A 15,582-nucleotide genomic window follows, 5' to 3' on the forward strand; every position below is an offset into this window, starting at 1 on the left:
CATCACTCGACTGAAACTGCCCTGACCAAAGTCACCAATGACCTACTAAATGCCAAATCCAAGCAACACTACTACATCCTCCTCCTTCTGGACCTGTCATCTGCCTTTGACACAGTGGACCATTCCCTCTTACTCCAGATTCTCTCATCTCTTGGCATCACGGACTTGGCTCTATCTTGGATCTCCTCATACTTAACAGACAGGACATTCAGCATCTCCCACTCACGCACCACCTCCTCATCTCGCCCCCTATCTGTCGGTGTCCCCCAAGGTTCAGTTCTAGGACCTCTGCTCTTCTCCATCTACACCTTCGGCCTGGGACAGCTCATAGAGTCTCACGGCTTTCAGTATCACCTCTATGCTGACGACACACAGATCTACCTCTCTGGACCCGATATCTCCTCCCTACTAACCAGAATCCCACAATGTCTGTCCGCCATCTCATCCTTCTTCTCCGACAGGTTTCTAAAACTCAACATGGATAAAACAGAGTTCATCTTTCCACCCTCTCATTCACATCCCCCATCCGACCTATCCATCAACGTCAATGGCTGTTCACTCTCCCCAGTCCCACAAGCTCGCTGCCTTGGGGTAACCCTGGACTCTGATCTCTCCTTCAAGCCACATATCCAAGCCCTTTCCACCTCCTGCCGACTCCCAACTCAAAAACATCTCCCGGATCCGTGCATTCCTCAGCAAAGACTCTGCAAAAACACTAGTGCATGCCCTCATCATATCCCGCCTCGACTACTGCAACCTCCTGCTCCGTGGCATCCCTTCCAACACTCTTGCACCTCTCCAATCTATCCTAAACTCTGCTGCTCGACTAATCCACCTGTCCCCCCGCTATTCCCCGGCCTCTCCTCTCTGTCAATCCCTTCACTGGCTCCCCATTGCCCAGAGAATTCAGTTCAAAACTCTAACCATGGCATACAAAGCCATCCACAACCTGTCTCCCCCATACATCTGTGACCTAGTCTCCCGGTACTTACCTGCACGCAACCTCCGATCCTCACAAGATCTCCTGCTCTACTCCCCTCTTATCTCCTCCTCCCACAATCGTATACAAGATTTCTCCCGTGCTTCCCCCCTACTCTGGAATTCTCTACCCCAACATATCAGACTCTCGCCGACCGTGGAAACCTTCAAAAGGAACCTGAAGACCCACCTCTTCCGACAAGCCTACAACCTGCAATAAACACCACTGCACGACCAGCTCTACCCTCACCTACTGTATCCTCAGCCATCCCTTGTAGACTGTGAGCCCTCGCGGGCAGGGTCCTCGCTCCTCCTGTACCAGTCGCTGACTCGTTTTGTTAAGATTATGTAAATGCTTTTGTTATGTATATCCCTATCACATGTAAAACGCCATGGAATAAATGGCGCTATAATAATAAATAATAATAATAATATTATTATTACTATACCTACTACATAGGTATGGGATAGGGATCTTGGAGATGGGAATACCCCTTTAAGAAACACTCTGGATAAAACGGTTACACCTAGTGCAGGGGTTATGGTGTGCACCCCCTCTCAGTTCCAGAGTAGTCCTTTAAATGGAGACGCTACATCAGATTCAGTGCAGACTTGAACCTTAAACACCTCCGATTGGTGATAGGCAGGAATAAGGGCAATAACTACTACTTATTCAGGCTTAAAGGCAGGTCACATTTTAAACACTTGTTTGCTACATAAATGTAACATGAACACTCATATAGGCATTTTTTCCATTTAAAAGTGGAATTACAATCTTTAAAATCCTATCCCAATATAAAGTAGGTATAATATTAGCAAATACCTCCAATGACAAATGTAGTATAGTTCTCCTGATTCGCTATGTTGCTTACCCCATGTGCAGGGCATTGCAATAGCTTAAGTATCCATGGTTACGAACACTAACAACTAACTAACTCACTATATGAGTGGTCGTAAACGTGGTTACCTAAGCTATGGCAATGCCCTGCACATGGGGTAAGCAACATAGCAAATCAGAAGAACTATACTACATTTCTAATTAGAGGTATTTGCTAATATTATTATTATACCTACTATATATTGGAATAGGATCTTGGAGATGGGAATACCCCTTTAATGCATGTATGTTAGGTTTCATTAAAAATTTTGGACCATTTGGCCTTTATGTACTACAGTACATAGACTACAAAATGAGCCAACGGTGAATATATCAGTTCTGATGGCCGGGTCTGTAAGAATCAGCTTTGCTCTCTCGAACAAGTAAGTACATGGCTTTGGGACCAAATCAAAAGGTGAACTATGATGTGCTCAGAATTCAGACAGAAGTTAAGTATCACAGACCATGCTGTCAGAACAAGCTCACTGACAGATTCATTGTTAACTCATCTACAACCCGCTGTGTACTATGATACACAGAAGCTGGGGAAGTGAAATGGTTTAAAATTGTTAATGAAACCTTATTATAAAAATGCTTTTTAGTCAAAAATACATCCCTTGGTAAACATAGCTAGGCAAAGAGAGAGTGTCCAAGACCTATATTGGGGTAGTTTATAGTAGAATTTATTATATCAACTGTATTTTCCTAAACATAGGTTCACCACATAAAATATATACATGTTTTGGTTTTTTAAATGGGCATTGTATTTATTGTTTATGCAATGTACTGCAAAAGCCACATATGTTTGAAAAGGAAAAAAAAATCCCTAACAGCAGGTTACAACAGCAAGCTACAAGAAGCAAAATTCACATAGAACTGCTTACGGCAAAGTAGCTGGTGAAGAGTTCTGCGATGCTGGAGAAAGCCACCCGGTTGTCGTTGTCACTGCCGATGCAGCAGCAGAGCAGGCGGATGCGCGTCTCCCACACCTTGGTGGCGGTCTTCTTGAAGTTGTACAGCAGCTGCTCGGACTGGCTGCTCTCCAGGTTGTGATCTTCATCTCTCACGAAATATAAAGCTTTCTTGCGTCCCAGGGGATCGAAAACGATGACGACAGCTATAGTAGTGAACAGCATGATAATCCAGCTGTAATACATGGAGAGATGGCAGGAGGTGACACCCTGCGTCTCGTAGGCATCTTACTCTTCTATGCTCTGAATTTTGATTGTGTGATCTATCTTAAAGGGTTACTCCCATCAACAAGATCCTATCATTATTATTATTATAATAATAGCAAAATATCACCAATTAGAAATGTAGTATAGCTCTTCTGATTCGCTATGTCGCTTACCCCATGTGCAGGGCATTGCAGTAACTTAGGTATCCAATGTTACAACCAGTCATATAGTGACAGTTAGTTAGTGGTTGTAACCATGGATATCCAAGCTACTGCAGATACCCAAGCTACGCAGATGTTATCTGCGTGACAAATAAAGGATGTTAATGGACGGAGCCAATTTTTTGGCACAACCCCGAACACGAACCCAAATTTGAAATGCCGAACAAATTCACTCAACACTTATCAGGATAACCGACAAGTCTGCAGGGCAATGGCACGGGGTGATATCAGGATAACCGACAAGTCTGCAGGGCAATGGCACGGGGTGATATCAGGATAACCGACAAGTCTGCAGGGCAATGGCACGGGGTGATATCAGGATAACCGACAAGTCTGCAGGGCAATGGCACGGGGTGATATCAGGATAACCGACAAGTCTGCAGGGCAATGGCACGGGGTGATATCAGGATAACCGACAAGTCTGCAGGGCAATGGCACAGGGTGATATCAGGATAACCGACAAGTCACTAAAAACTTTGTAAAGATCTGTGTAAAGGGGCTCATTCAGACGTCCGTGTAAATCGGTTCAAGATCGGACCACTAATGGCACGAACTGGTTGTGGGTCTTCCGAACAGAGTGTGACACCTTCATATAGACTGTCATGCTCGGGAGAGCCACAGCCAGTCGGCACATTGCGGTCTGATCTCAGGCTGATGTGCATGGACATTTGAAAGAGTCTTTACTTAAGAAGTTACCAAACTACACAAATCCATGAAATGAGATCTCCATGTGACCCCCTTATCCTGCCCACCTTCTGGTCTCCAGCCAACGGAGCACAGAATCACCACTGCTCTAGTAATGTTGCTTAGGCTGTGAGTCTTACCTAGCAATGACGGTCAGTAGAATGACATGCACCACTGTTTTAGCACACTGAAATCCATTATCCGACACCCAGACTGCCCCCATGATGGCCCAGGCAAATTCTGGAACATAGAGAGCCAGGCGGACATAGACCAGTTTGGGCATGCACTTTCTGGGCCCTGGGTTGGCGATTGTACCTGCGAAAGCACCAAGAAAAAGTAAAGAAAATCTAAACACACAACACTTGTCAATATGTCTATTCTGACATGTCTACGCCTGTGGTGGCGCTTTAGGGTTTCCAAAAAGATAACAGCTGATTGTTGGCTGACCTTTGCAACAAACTGGAGGACAGTGGACCTTTTACTTGCAATAAATATGCTTTTTTTTTCCTTTTTACCTGGTGTAAATGACGCTGTTCTTCTAAATCTAGCACAGTTTGTATTTTATTCCTGTCCTTTCTTCCCTGTATGTAAATATCTAGTATTTTTATCCAAATAGGTGTGGTCAAGACGACTCCCATAGAGTTAAAGACCATGCCCAGTTGGCTAACAAGACGTGCCCTACAACAAAGCGGAGACCAAGCAGACTTACAAAAACCGAAGAGGAAAAGGGACCATACGTCTGGAACAAAAAAATAATGCCTGATCCAGGAAAACAGCAGCATTTACACCTGGTAAAAAAAAAAAAAAAATACATATTTATGGCAAGTGACCGGTCCTTTTTAAAGGGGTGTTTCAGTTTCGGAAAACTCTTGTCTGCAGTCTGCTTAAAAAAAAAAAAAAAAAAAAAAAAAAAAAAAAAAAAAAAGTGCTTTACTCATCCTTCCCAGGTCCACTACTGTCCCCGGTGTCTTTTATTATATGCTGTCATCATGACGCTTGTGCTCCAGACAATAACAAACACCGGGGGCAGTGGTGGAGACTCCGCTAGACCTGGGAAGGGTGAGCAAAGCTCAGTTAGCTTCTTTTTTTTTTTTTTAATAGACAGAGTGGTTTACTCATCCTTCCAAGGTCTAGCGACGAGTCTCCATCGCTGCCTCCGGTGTCTCTTATTATCTGCAGTGCTGCAGCAGATCAGTGACTGCCAGAGTTGACAGAAGCTCAGTTATTGGCTGGAGCAGATCAGTGACTGCCACAGTTGACAGCAGCTCAGTTATTGGCTGCAGCAGATCAGTGACTGCCAGAGTTGACAGAAGCTCAGTTATTGGCTGGAGCAGATCAGTGACTGCCACAGTTGACAGCAGCTCAGTTATTGGCTGCAGCAGATCAGTGACTGCCAGAGTTGACAGCATGAGCCACTGAGCTCAGTGATTGGCTGCAGCGCTGTTATTGAGAGGTCAGTGCTGCAGACAACAGACACCAGGAGTGGTGGCTGAGTCTTCGTGCTGGACCCAGAGAAAGTGAGAAAAGTACTATTTTTTTTTCTAACCCCAATGTGCGACTGGGGACAGGGATTTTCTGAAACCGGCAAACCCCAGTGACAAATTGGACTGACAAGGATTCAGACATTTCCAATTACATTGATTTCTCGGTAGATAAGCGGCACCGAATGTATCGGGAAGAAACTTATCCCCCGCTACTAACTGTAAAGTCATGCACATTGGGGGAAAAAGCTATAGTGAGTTGATGATCCTGGCATATTAGGGGCTTACAATGTGACAACACATAATTCATATACATTTTTTTTTCCCAGAAAGTTTACAGTTGAGAGAGACAAGTATGAGCTTGTTAGAAATCCAACCAGAATTCTGCCTGAAGCCTAACATCTGCAGCAGGAAAAGGGTGGTCTCCATCCGAGACAGGACGAGCCGAGAATGGCAGACTATAATGTATAAAGATGAATGATTTCAGGAGAAAAAAAGACCATAACATAAAGGGGTTCGGGGCATCACAATGACCTATCCTTAGAATGGGCGCCTCTGTCGATCAGCTGTTTAAAGGGCCGGCGCATTAATGACAATATCAGCAGCCTCCTTACGTCTACTTCATATGGGGGGAATGTGCTCAGTAATGTTGTCCCGTCCCGTCCCCCATTAAAGTATAGGGGACAATACAACAATACCCCACACCATGATAAAAAGGCAATGTAATCATTGAAGAATCAGTCATTTCGAGCAGATGAGTTTTTGGGGCGACTTCTTAACAGCTGAATATTTCCAGGCACGTTACGTTATTTTTTTTTGGGTGGGGGGGTGGTACCGCCTGTACTGGAAGCAAAATGCAAAATGGTACTTACTGTGACAATCCACATCAGAACGCCTGTATAATCCTAATATTAAAACAAGCATTGTATGAGTTCAACTCAACAGGCAGGAAAACTTTCTGTAAGGATTAAACAAACAATCTGACGTGGATTTTCATGGTAATTATACCAGCCTCATTAGGGATAAAAGATTTCAGTAATACATGCAGTTCTGTTGTGAAATCTGGTGACAGGTCTGCTTAACTGGCTCCTGAGATTTCTCTAGACCACTGATCACTACAATATACAGGAACCAAAAACAAGTGATAAAGTCAGAATGACACATTCCCACCTTGCATACTGACATAGACGATGGCAGAGATGGAGCAAATAATGGCACCCAGCATGACGAGAAGTACAATGATGTAGCTCTGTAGTATGGGTCCGCCGGGACAGTGAAAGTGCCCTTTATGGACAGAGTAGAGGGACAAGATCCCGATCCACCTGGAAGAGAAGCAAACAGTGTGAGCAGAAAGTATACTGAACGTGTGTGCTAATAACATTTATTTTCACATGTTGGAAAATCCCTTCTATCAAAAGGGTCATTCCCCCCAGAATTGCATGTCATCACATTTTCATAGGATAGAGGGAAACTTCGGGGGGGGACCGATTACTAGGAATAAGGATAAAGGTCCAAACCATGAAAACAGGGCTCTGCATATTGCATGGAGCAGAGGTGCACATGCTCAAACTTCACTCCATTGATTGTGTAAGGGACTGACCTAAACAGCTGAGCAGACAACGCTTAGTTATGTCCAGCAATTGCAAAGACAATGAATGGAGCAGTGAGGAAGATCCTTAGGACAGATCAGCAAAATCAGATTTATAGGGTCCAATGCACTAATAGCCATCATCAGCTCTGGCACTAACCAGAAGTAATACTGGGGCAGAGCTCGAAGAGCCCGACCCCGGGGCGCAGAGCTCGAAGAGCCCAAAACCGGGGCGCAGAGCTCGAAGAGCCCAAAACCGGGGCGCAGAGCTGGAACAGTACAGCTCCATTCATTGTGTAGCAGCCATCGCTGAGTACCGCAGCTCAGATCCCAGCTTTTGACAACAGTCACGTCACAGTGAAAAGCGTCATGCTGTTTCGGCTCCATTCACTGTTTATATCTGTCCGGATCTGATTGGAGCTACCAATCCGACATTGATAAGCAACCCAAAATAAAACCGTTAACCCATCAATGGTGGATAATTACTTTAAAGGAGGGCCAAAGGGAGGAAGGGAAATGTCCCATTAGGAATTTATGAAAAAGTGTCAAACCAGTTCCAACAGGGGACCACCAAAATATTGAGATGCTTGTACAATTAGCCACAAAACAAGAAGAAAAAGAAAATTATATGGGACCCAGCAGTGAGACAATCTCTCACCAGGACTAACCCAGGTCCCTGTGCTTTCCCCACAGATGCTTATCATCAACTTAGACAACAAGGATGGGGCAGGGGGGGTGACCAAACATTCGATAGCCTAAGACACACAAGGTCCTTGCTCCAATAAATGGAGGCTTCATCCCATCGTATCCAGGGTCAATGGCTTGACAACATTTTTAACACTTTGTGAAAACCCTCTCCCTCGTACACACATCGGGGGCACTGAAGCGTCAACCGATCCATGCAGTCTGGATGTGGATGCGCAGTACAGCTCCATACCATACTGTGATGCTTCGCAGCGATGACTGGAAATGAAGAGTCTATAATACAGTGAGTCGCACTAGGACTCCTACAATTTATCCTCACGGGAATTTATCCCTAATGCACCCTTCATTAACCAATTGTCTGCCAGACTGGATTAGTCGCCATACCGCACCTCTAAAGAGGAGAGGGGCATAAATCAGACTGAATAGTAATTTCTCCAGGTCAGGTCAGAGAAACTCATTACTATATCCAGGGACATACAAAAAAAATCCCTGGACAGGGGTTACCGAAGAAGGATACTTGTAGATATGCAGATAATCTTTGTGAATTACTGACCCCGAGAGATAGAATGAACAAAAGGGATGAGATACACTTAGTGGGGATCTCCAACCACCTACACAAGGAGACAGACATTGTTGAGTATACACTTCGGGTAAAAGTCCTGTCCACATCAGTGGTCACAGGAAAAATCATTGTTGACCATCTGGACCACCACCATATCAGTAAGAAGAAGAACTAAACCCTACGCTTTGTGGCTGAAGCATAGACATAGAATGTTAGAGTTGGAGGGGACCTCCAGGGTCATCGTGTCCAATCCCCTGCTCAATGTTGGAGTCACTAAACCATCTCAGACAGATGTCTGTCCAGCCTCATTTTGAAGACTTCCATTGAAGGAGACCTCACCACCTCTCGTGGTCGCCTGTTCCTCTAATTGATCACCCTCACTGTCAAAAAGTTTTTTCTAATCTGTATCTTCTCCCATTGCTTCTAGTCTTTATTTATGCAAATGAGATTAAGGATGATCCCTCTACAATGTGACAGCCCTTCAGATATTTGTAGACAGCTATTAAGTCTCCTCTCAGTCTTCTCTTTTGCAAGCTAAACATTCCCAAATCCTCTAACTGTTCCTCATAGGACATTGCCTGCCGCAAAAGGTAAGGGCACATTTACGTGTGGAAATTGAAAGATGTACAAATATATCCATAAAACTATCACGTTCATGAGATCCTCTACTGGCCATCCTTATAGCAACAGGAATGGCACCTGCAGGACCAGGGGGGAGTCGGATTTGGCTTCCTGTGAATTCCCTTTCATCAATATGGGTGAAGCTATCAGGGAGTTCAGACATCCTGCACCATGTTGGTTACATTAGGAGCGGTGAGGACATCTCCCTATTCAGATACATGCAGAAATTGCACAGATCAACTCCCAAAAATGGCACATTTCTATTTTACAGAAGCAGAACCCCAGTGGAAATGTGATTGGGACACAAATATGACTGCACGCTCTACAGTTATTATGGAGGCTCCACTGATATAATTTATTTTACTCACTTATATAGCACCACAGCACTTTACACACATCATCATCACTGTCCCCATTGGGGGTCACAATCTCCATTCCCTATCAGTAAGTGTTTGAAGTGTGGGAGGAAACTGGAGAACCCGGAGGAAACCCACACAAACACAGGGAGAACATACAAACTCCTTGCAGATGTCGTCTTTGGTGGGATTTGAACCCAGGACCCGAGCACTGGAAAGAAACAGTGCTAACCACTGAACCGCCACCGTATCATCATTATAAACAGTCACTAGATGGTGGCCCGATTCTAATGCATCGGGTATTCTAGAATAGGAATGCGGCCGACGGGGCGCAATTAGCAGAGCGGTGTTTAAATTTTGCGCCAAAATAGCTGATTGGTCGCGGTTGCCGAACGCGACCAATCAGCAAAGCGGTGTTTTAATTTGGCGGCAATATTGGTGATTGGTCGCGGGCGGCGGCCGCGACCAATCAGCGATCCGTGTTAGTGAGGACTGGAGAGCGTGTTTAAATTTGGCACCAAAATCGCTGATTAGTCACGACCAATCAGCAGAGCGGTGTTTAAATTTGGCGCCAATACTGCTGATTGGTTGAGGCCGCCGGCCGCGACCAATCAGCGATTTTGGCGCAAAATGTAAACAACGCTCTGCTGATTGGTCGCGGCCGTCAGCCGCGACTAATCAGCGACTTTGGGGCCAAATTTAAACCCCGCTCTACATCGCTCTGCTGATTGGTCGCGGTCGCCGGCCTCGACCAATCAGCAGAGCGTTGTTTAAATTTGGCGCCAAAATCGCTGATTGGTCGCGGGCGGCGGCCGCGACCAATCAGCGAACCGTGTTAGTGAGGAATGGAGAGCGTGTTTAAATTTGGCACCAAAATCGCTGATTAGTCGCGACAGCGACCAATCAGCAAAGAGGTGTTTAAATTTGGCGACAATACTGCTGATTGGTCGCGGACGCCAGACGCGTCCAATCAGCAGAGCGTTGTTTAAATTTGGCGCCAAGCTCGCTGATTGGTCGCGGCTGGCGTCCGCAACCAATTAGCACTGCAGTGTTTAAATGTCGCGGCAAGATCGGTGATTGGTCGCGGCCGCTATTTAAATGTGGCGCCCAAATCGGTGATTGGTCGCGGGCAGAAGCCGCGAACAATCAGCAGAGCGGTGTTTAACTTTAGCGCCAAGATCACTGATTGGTCTCGTGCGGAGAGCGCGACCAATCAGCGAATCGTATTGGTGAGGAGCGGGGAGCGCCGCTGCCTGTGCGGATACTTCCACTCCGAGAAGCCGGGAGATGAGCGACTGCTCGCAGCAGAAGTATCCCGACCCGCAGCGCCGCTCCCCGGTCCTCCCTTCACACCCTAGCCGCTGATCTCCCCCACAGTATCCGCATGGTGTTACAAAGATCCGGACATTGGTGTTAAAAATTGCTGATTGGTCGCTGGCGCTGCCCGCGACCAATCACCGATTTGGGCGCCAAATTTAAATATCGGCCGCGACCAATCACCGATCTTGGCTCCACATTTAAACACCGCTGTGCTGATTGGTCGCGGCCGATATTTGAATTTGGCGCCCAAATCGGTGATTGGTCGCGGGCAGCGCCAGCGACCAATCAGCGATTTTTAACACCATGCAGATACTGTGGGGACATCAGCGACTAGGGTGTGAAGGGAGGACCGGGGAGCGGCGCTGCGGGTCGGGATACTTCATGTCCCGGCTTCTCGGAGTGGAAGTATCCACACAGGCAACGGTGCTCCCCGCTCCTCACCAATAAGATTCGCTGATTGGTCGCGTGCGGAGAGCGCGACCAATCAGTGATCTTGGCGCTAAAGTTAAACACCGCTGTGCTGATTGGTCGCCGACGCTGTGCGCGACCAAGCACCGATTTGGGCGCCAAATTTAAATATCGGCCGCGACCAATCACCGATGTTGGCTCCACATTTAAACACCGCTGTGCTGATTGTTCGCGGCCGATATTTAAATGTGGCTCCCAAATCTGTGATTGGTCGCGGGCAGCGTCGGCGACCAATCAGCACAGCGGTGTTTACGTTTTGCGCTAAGATCAGTGATTGGTCGGGTCCGAAGACCGCGACCAATCATCGAATCGTCTTGGTGAGGATCGGGGAGCGGCGCTGCCTGTGCGGGTACTTCCGCTGCGAGAACCCGGGACATAGCGGGCACTCGCAGCAGAAGTATCCCGGCCCGCAGCGCCGCTCCCCGGTCCTCCCTTCCGCATGGAGGTCAGCGGCGCCGGCGGTCCTTCCGCTGATACCGGCCGGGAGATGAGCGCCTCGCGCCGCTCATCTCCCGGCTGCATCTCCGTCCCGCAGATGGGTCCGGCGGTCGGGTTCCTTCTGCTGTTGCTGGCCGGGAGATGAGCGCCTCGCGGCGCTCATCTCCCGGCTGCATCGCCGCTCAGCTCCGTCCCGCAGATGAGCCGCTAACGGCCGCCATCTTTTTTCAGAAATCCCGCGGCGCTGATTGGCCGCTGCCGGACCAATGAGCGACGCGGGATTTCCTGGACAGACAGACAGACAGACAATTATATAGTAGATGTGTACATTACACGGTCACGCAATATGTGAATTGTTTGTGTGGCAAGTATACTTTATTATATATAAGTATATCTCTATGGCTACCATAAAAGAAATAGATTAGATACAATGTACCTGGTTACATTGCGGATGTGATAAAACACAGTGGTTCCGATCGCCTTATTGCTGATCATATATACGACTATAGCAGAATAAATTGGATCTGACATTCAGATCCCCTAAGGGTCTTTATGGGCAGGGACGGAGCTAAGCAGTTTGGAGACTATGACTGCTGATCTGACACACAGAATTGTATCATTACTGATTCACTATCCAGCCTGACACAGGTTTACATCATCGAGATCGGTGCAGTTATCTGATCTTGTAATTGCATAATAAGGGCGAGATTCCAGTTGAGCCTCTCACCCAGCCAAATCAGATCTAATACTTTGCACTGATGAGGGGCAATACCCTGAAACACCTTGTTTGCAAATTGAAATTCTGATTTGGATTTTAACCTAAGTATTGTGGCAAGGCTCGTTAAAGGGTCAATAGAGACTTTTAGGATTGCTACTTCCAGTAGGTGGCATTAGAGGTCCAGTTCTCTTCCTCTCTGAAGAGGCAATTTGCATAGTAGGGCAAGTATTTTATCATTGCAGTGATGTCCATCAATGTTTTTGGCTGTGCATTCAGAGATCTGCTCCTCCATGGTGCGCTAATGAATGCAATTTGGGGCAATGATCAGTCAGTAGTGATGAGCGCAAGTGCTCGTTACTCAAGTTTGAATAGAGTGATCGGGTATGCACCAAGTATATAACGGGTGCTGAAGCGACACGTTTGCGTCACCGAGGCCGAATGTTTCACGGCTGTTAGACACATAACATGCAGGGATTGCCTGACAAACACGGGTAACCCCCGGATATTTTGAGACTGTCTAACAGTCGCGGTGACTCGAAAATGTCACCCGAGCACCTGCGATACTCGGTGCATACCCAGGCACCCTAGGCGAACTCGCATAACAAGCACTTGCACTCATCGCTATCAGTCTGTAATCACAAATGCAGCACAGAAAGGCTCCTCGCCCTTTTACCTTTGAATGGCTGAAGGGATCCTAAGGTCAAAATAACAGGCGCAGACGCTGCAAAGCTCGACAAGCATCCACGCTGAGGGGAGCACATACTACTGCACCTATCCATCGCTGAATCACCAGACTTTTTGATTACACCGCTGAGCCCCTAATGAATTATGACAGCAATCAATGATGAAACGTGTGCGTTAGGGCAGATTTTTTATTTTTTTTGCTGTGGCATCTTTCTTATTGTATTTTCTATCCTAGTGAAGGAACAATAATCAATCTAACAATCAAGTGGATAAATTGGGGCAATAGGCAGCTATCCAGTGCTGAAATACAGCTAGATCAGGGAGACAGTAGGCATGGATGCTCCTACAGAAGAGGGTGAACACAGAGCAAAGAACGTACTGAGAGGAACAATGGTACTTTTAGCCAATGCTCTTCAGATGTCCATCCAAATCTTCTAAACTTAACTTCAGAGATGAGGGTAACGGGGCATAATCTGAAACTTCAGCCTTGGGCACTTTGAAAGCTTAACCTGCCATTGTACAACATCCCCACAATCCAATGGCGTCTGTGTGAGTATCTGTTATATAGAAGCATCTGAAGATCATATTGATGGAGATCCGGAAACCTAAAATGAATAGGTCACATTGCTACATAGCGTTTGTGCCAAAATGCCTTTAAATGTCACAGGACCTGAACCTTTATCAATAATCTGTGGATCTCCATAACTACAACCCCCAGCATGCTCAGATGCTTACAGTCTTATCTTTCCTCTATAACTCACGTAAGTAAATTCTGTCTGTTTCCTCTTACTGGAGCAGTTACAACATTCAGTATACCGTAAATGTCTTTCACCATTACACAAAATTACAAAATATGTAAAGCTGCAATAATGAGCGAGCAGCAGAGCATGCTGGTAGTTATAGGTTAGCACCACACTCCTACTTACAATAGAGGAGTCCCGTGCACCACTCTTGTCTGTGCACACCTGGAGCAACCATCCACAAGGCTGCAGCAACACAAAAATGCAGGACCCAGGGGCACCAGACATCCTCCTTTTGGTCACTTTATTAGTACAGAAAGATCAATGTTTCAGCCACGCAGGGCCTTTATCAAGCTATAAAAAAAGAGATATGTATTTTTTATGGCTTGATAAAGGTCCTGTGTGGCTGAACGGTTGTGCTTTTTCTGTACTAATAAAGTAACCAAAAGGAGGACGTCTAGTGCTCCGGGTCCTGGATTTTTCTTAGCGCCACACTCCATCATAGCCTCCCTTTAAATGGAAGTCCATGGGTAAAGTATGCCAAAGCACTAAGGGATGATGTAGGGGGGGGGGTCACTTCTCAAAACGACAACAGATGCCATCTGAGGGCAGTACCGGCACCATGGTTGATCGGACTTAGACACACATGGAAGTTGATGCAATAACACTGTATTCACCATAATATAACAATTCTGTTCCTCAATTGTTCCTCCTGAAAACTGGGTGTTACACATTCTCTTGTCAAAGAGATGTCTCAGTCTATCTGGAAGTCAGAGCATGTGGGGACAAGAACCCAACTGGAAACACCCAACTGTCTTTTTAGTCACATTTCCAAGAAGAATAACAGATGATGTAAGAAAAGTTGCTCCAGAATTTTTGATTAATATTTACTAAAGCAGATATGTGAGGAGCGGCATTTTGAACTATGGGGTGATGGAAAATCTGCAGCCCATTTAATTAGTGCCTCTACCCTGGCAATGGTTATAGCGGCACATGTGGGACCCCCAAGCAGGATCAGGGTGGGAAGACGTTACATCACGTTTCTACCCTCTGGGTGAGGGGGAATTTTTATATACAGCTTTTAAAAAAATCATGGCATTTTAATATATGGGGGGTGGGGGGGGGGGGGTCTGACAGCTAGATTTGGGGGGCAGTGCACAGTCCTACAGTGGGCTCTCTCCATTATAATGTAAGGATATAGAGCAGCCCAGCTATAGCCTGCAGTAAAGGACAGGGAGATAGGACCCTATAAACAGTCATCACAAGTGCATTGTGGGATTTGTAGTCCCCCAGCCCTAGAACACTACAGACACCAGGATCAGTAATAAACAGCAATAGCCACGTAATGACAGCTGAAGTATGCGTTGAGCTCAGAAGGCACCGTTACCACAGCAACCAGCACTACAAGTCCCAGCATACTCACCAGATGAACCTCATCAGCAGCTCAAAGGCTCCGGGAAACACCAGATCATCACTGGCTATGGCCCAGCGCCGGCCGAACAGCTGCAGCCCCGGCATGGTGATGGCTGCTGGTCCGCTCCACACAGGACAGGGCCGGAGCTCTGCCTGCTGCGAACTGCTCCCTGCCCGCAGCCAGACTGACACAATCGCTTCCGTCACTGCCCGTGTGCACCGCTCAGGACACTCCGACCGGAAACAGAGGAGCCTGCGCCAGGCGGCCGCTGGGAGAAGTGCAGCCACATCACGTGACCGCCCCACTGATCTTCCCGTGTTTTTCCAACTTCCTTTTCCTCCCTTCATCTTCCCACAACTTGTTACTTTGTTTCATTTTCCAAAATTCTTCAATTGCAATTATATTAATGGGAAAGTTGTAAACCTGCACGAAAACAAACGCAAATCTGTCTGTTGCCCATAGCAACCAGTCACAGCTTCTGTAGCAACTGTTTCTAATATAATTAGTGGAAAGTATTTTGTGCCCCCCAAACCTGTGGCGCATTAGCAC

The 15,582-nt window shown here is 46.6% G+C and overlaps 1 protein-coding gene across 1 annotated transcript in view; it reads right to left on the reverse strand.

The window, feature by feature from the left end:
* DAGLB (diacylglycerol lipase beta) overlaps positions 1-15,281 on the reverse strand; it is a 32,103-nt gene extending 16,822 nt beyond the window's left edge. The window contains exons 1-4 of the mRNA XM_073647583.1: positions 15,043-15,281; positions 6,590-6,741; positions 4,079-4,253; positions 2,740-3,001 (exon numbers count right to left, since the gene is read on the reverse strand). Coding sequence (XP_073503684.1) covers positions 2,740-3,001; positions 4,079-4,253; positions 6,590-6,741; positions 15,043-15,137 — 684 coding nt within the window. The 5' untranslated portion in view covers positions 15,138-15,281. The remainder of the gene's footprint in view (positions 1-2,739; positions 3,002-4,078; positions 4,254-6,589; positions 6,742-15,042) is intronic.
* Between the last annotated feature and the right edge of the window lie 301 nt (positions 15,282-15,582).

This window comes from Phyllobates terribilis, unplaced genomic scaffold, assembly GCF_046119375.1.
Source record: "Phyllobates terribilis strain yellow unplaced genomic scaffold, ASM4611937v1 Scaffold_9__5_contigs__length_417890890, whole genome shotgun sequence".
In the NCBI taxonomy this organism is placed as follows: Eukaryota; Metazoa; Chordata; class Amphibia; order Anura; family Dendrobatidae; genus Phyllobates; species Phyllobates terribilis.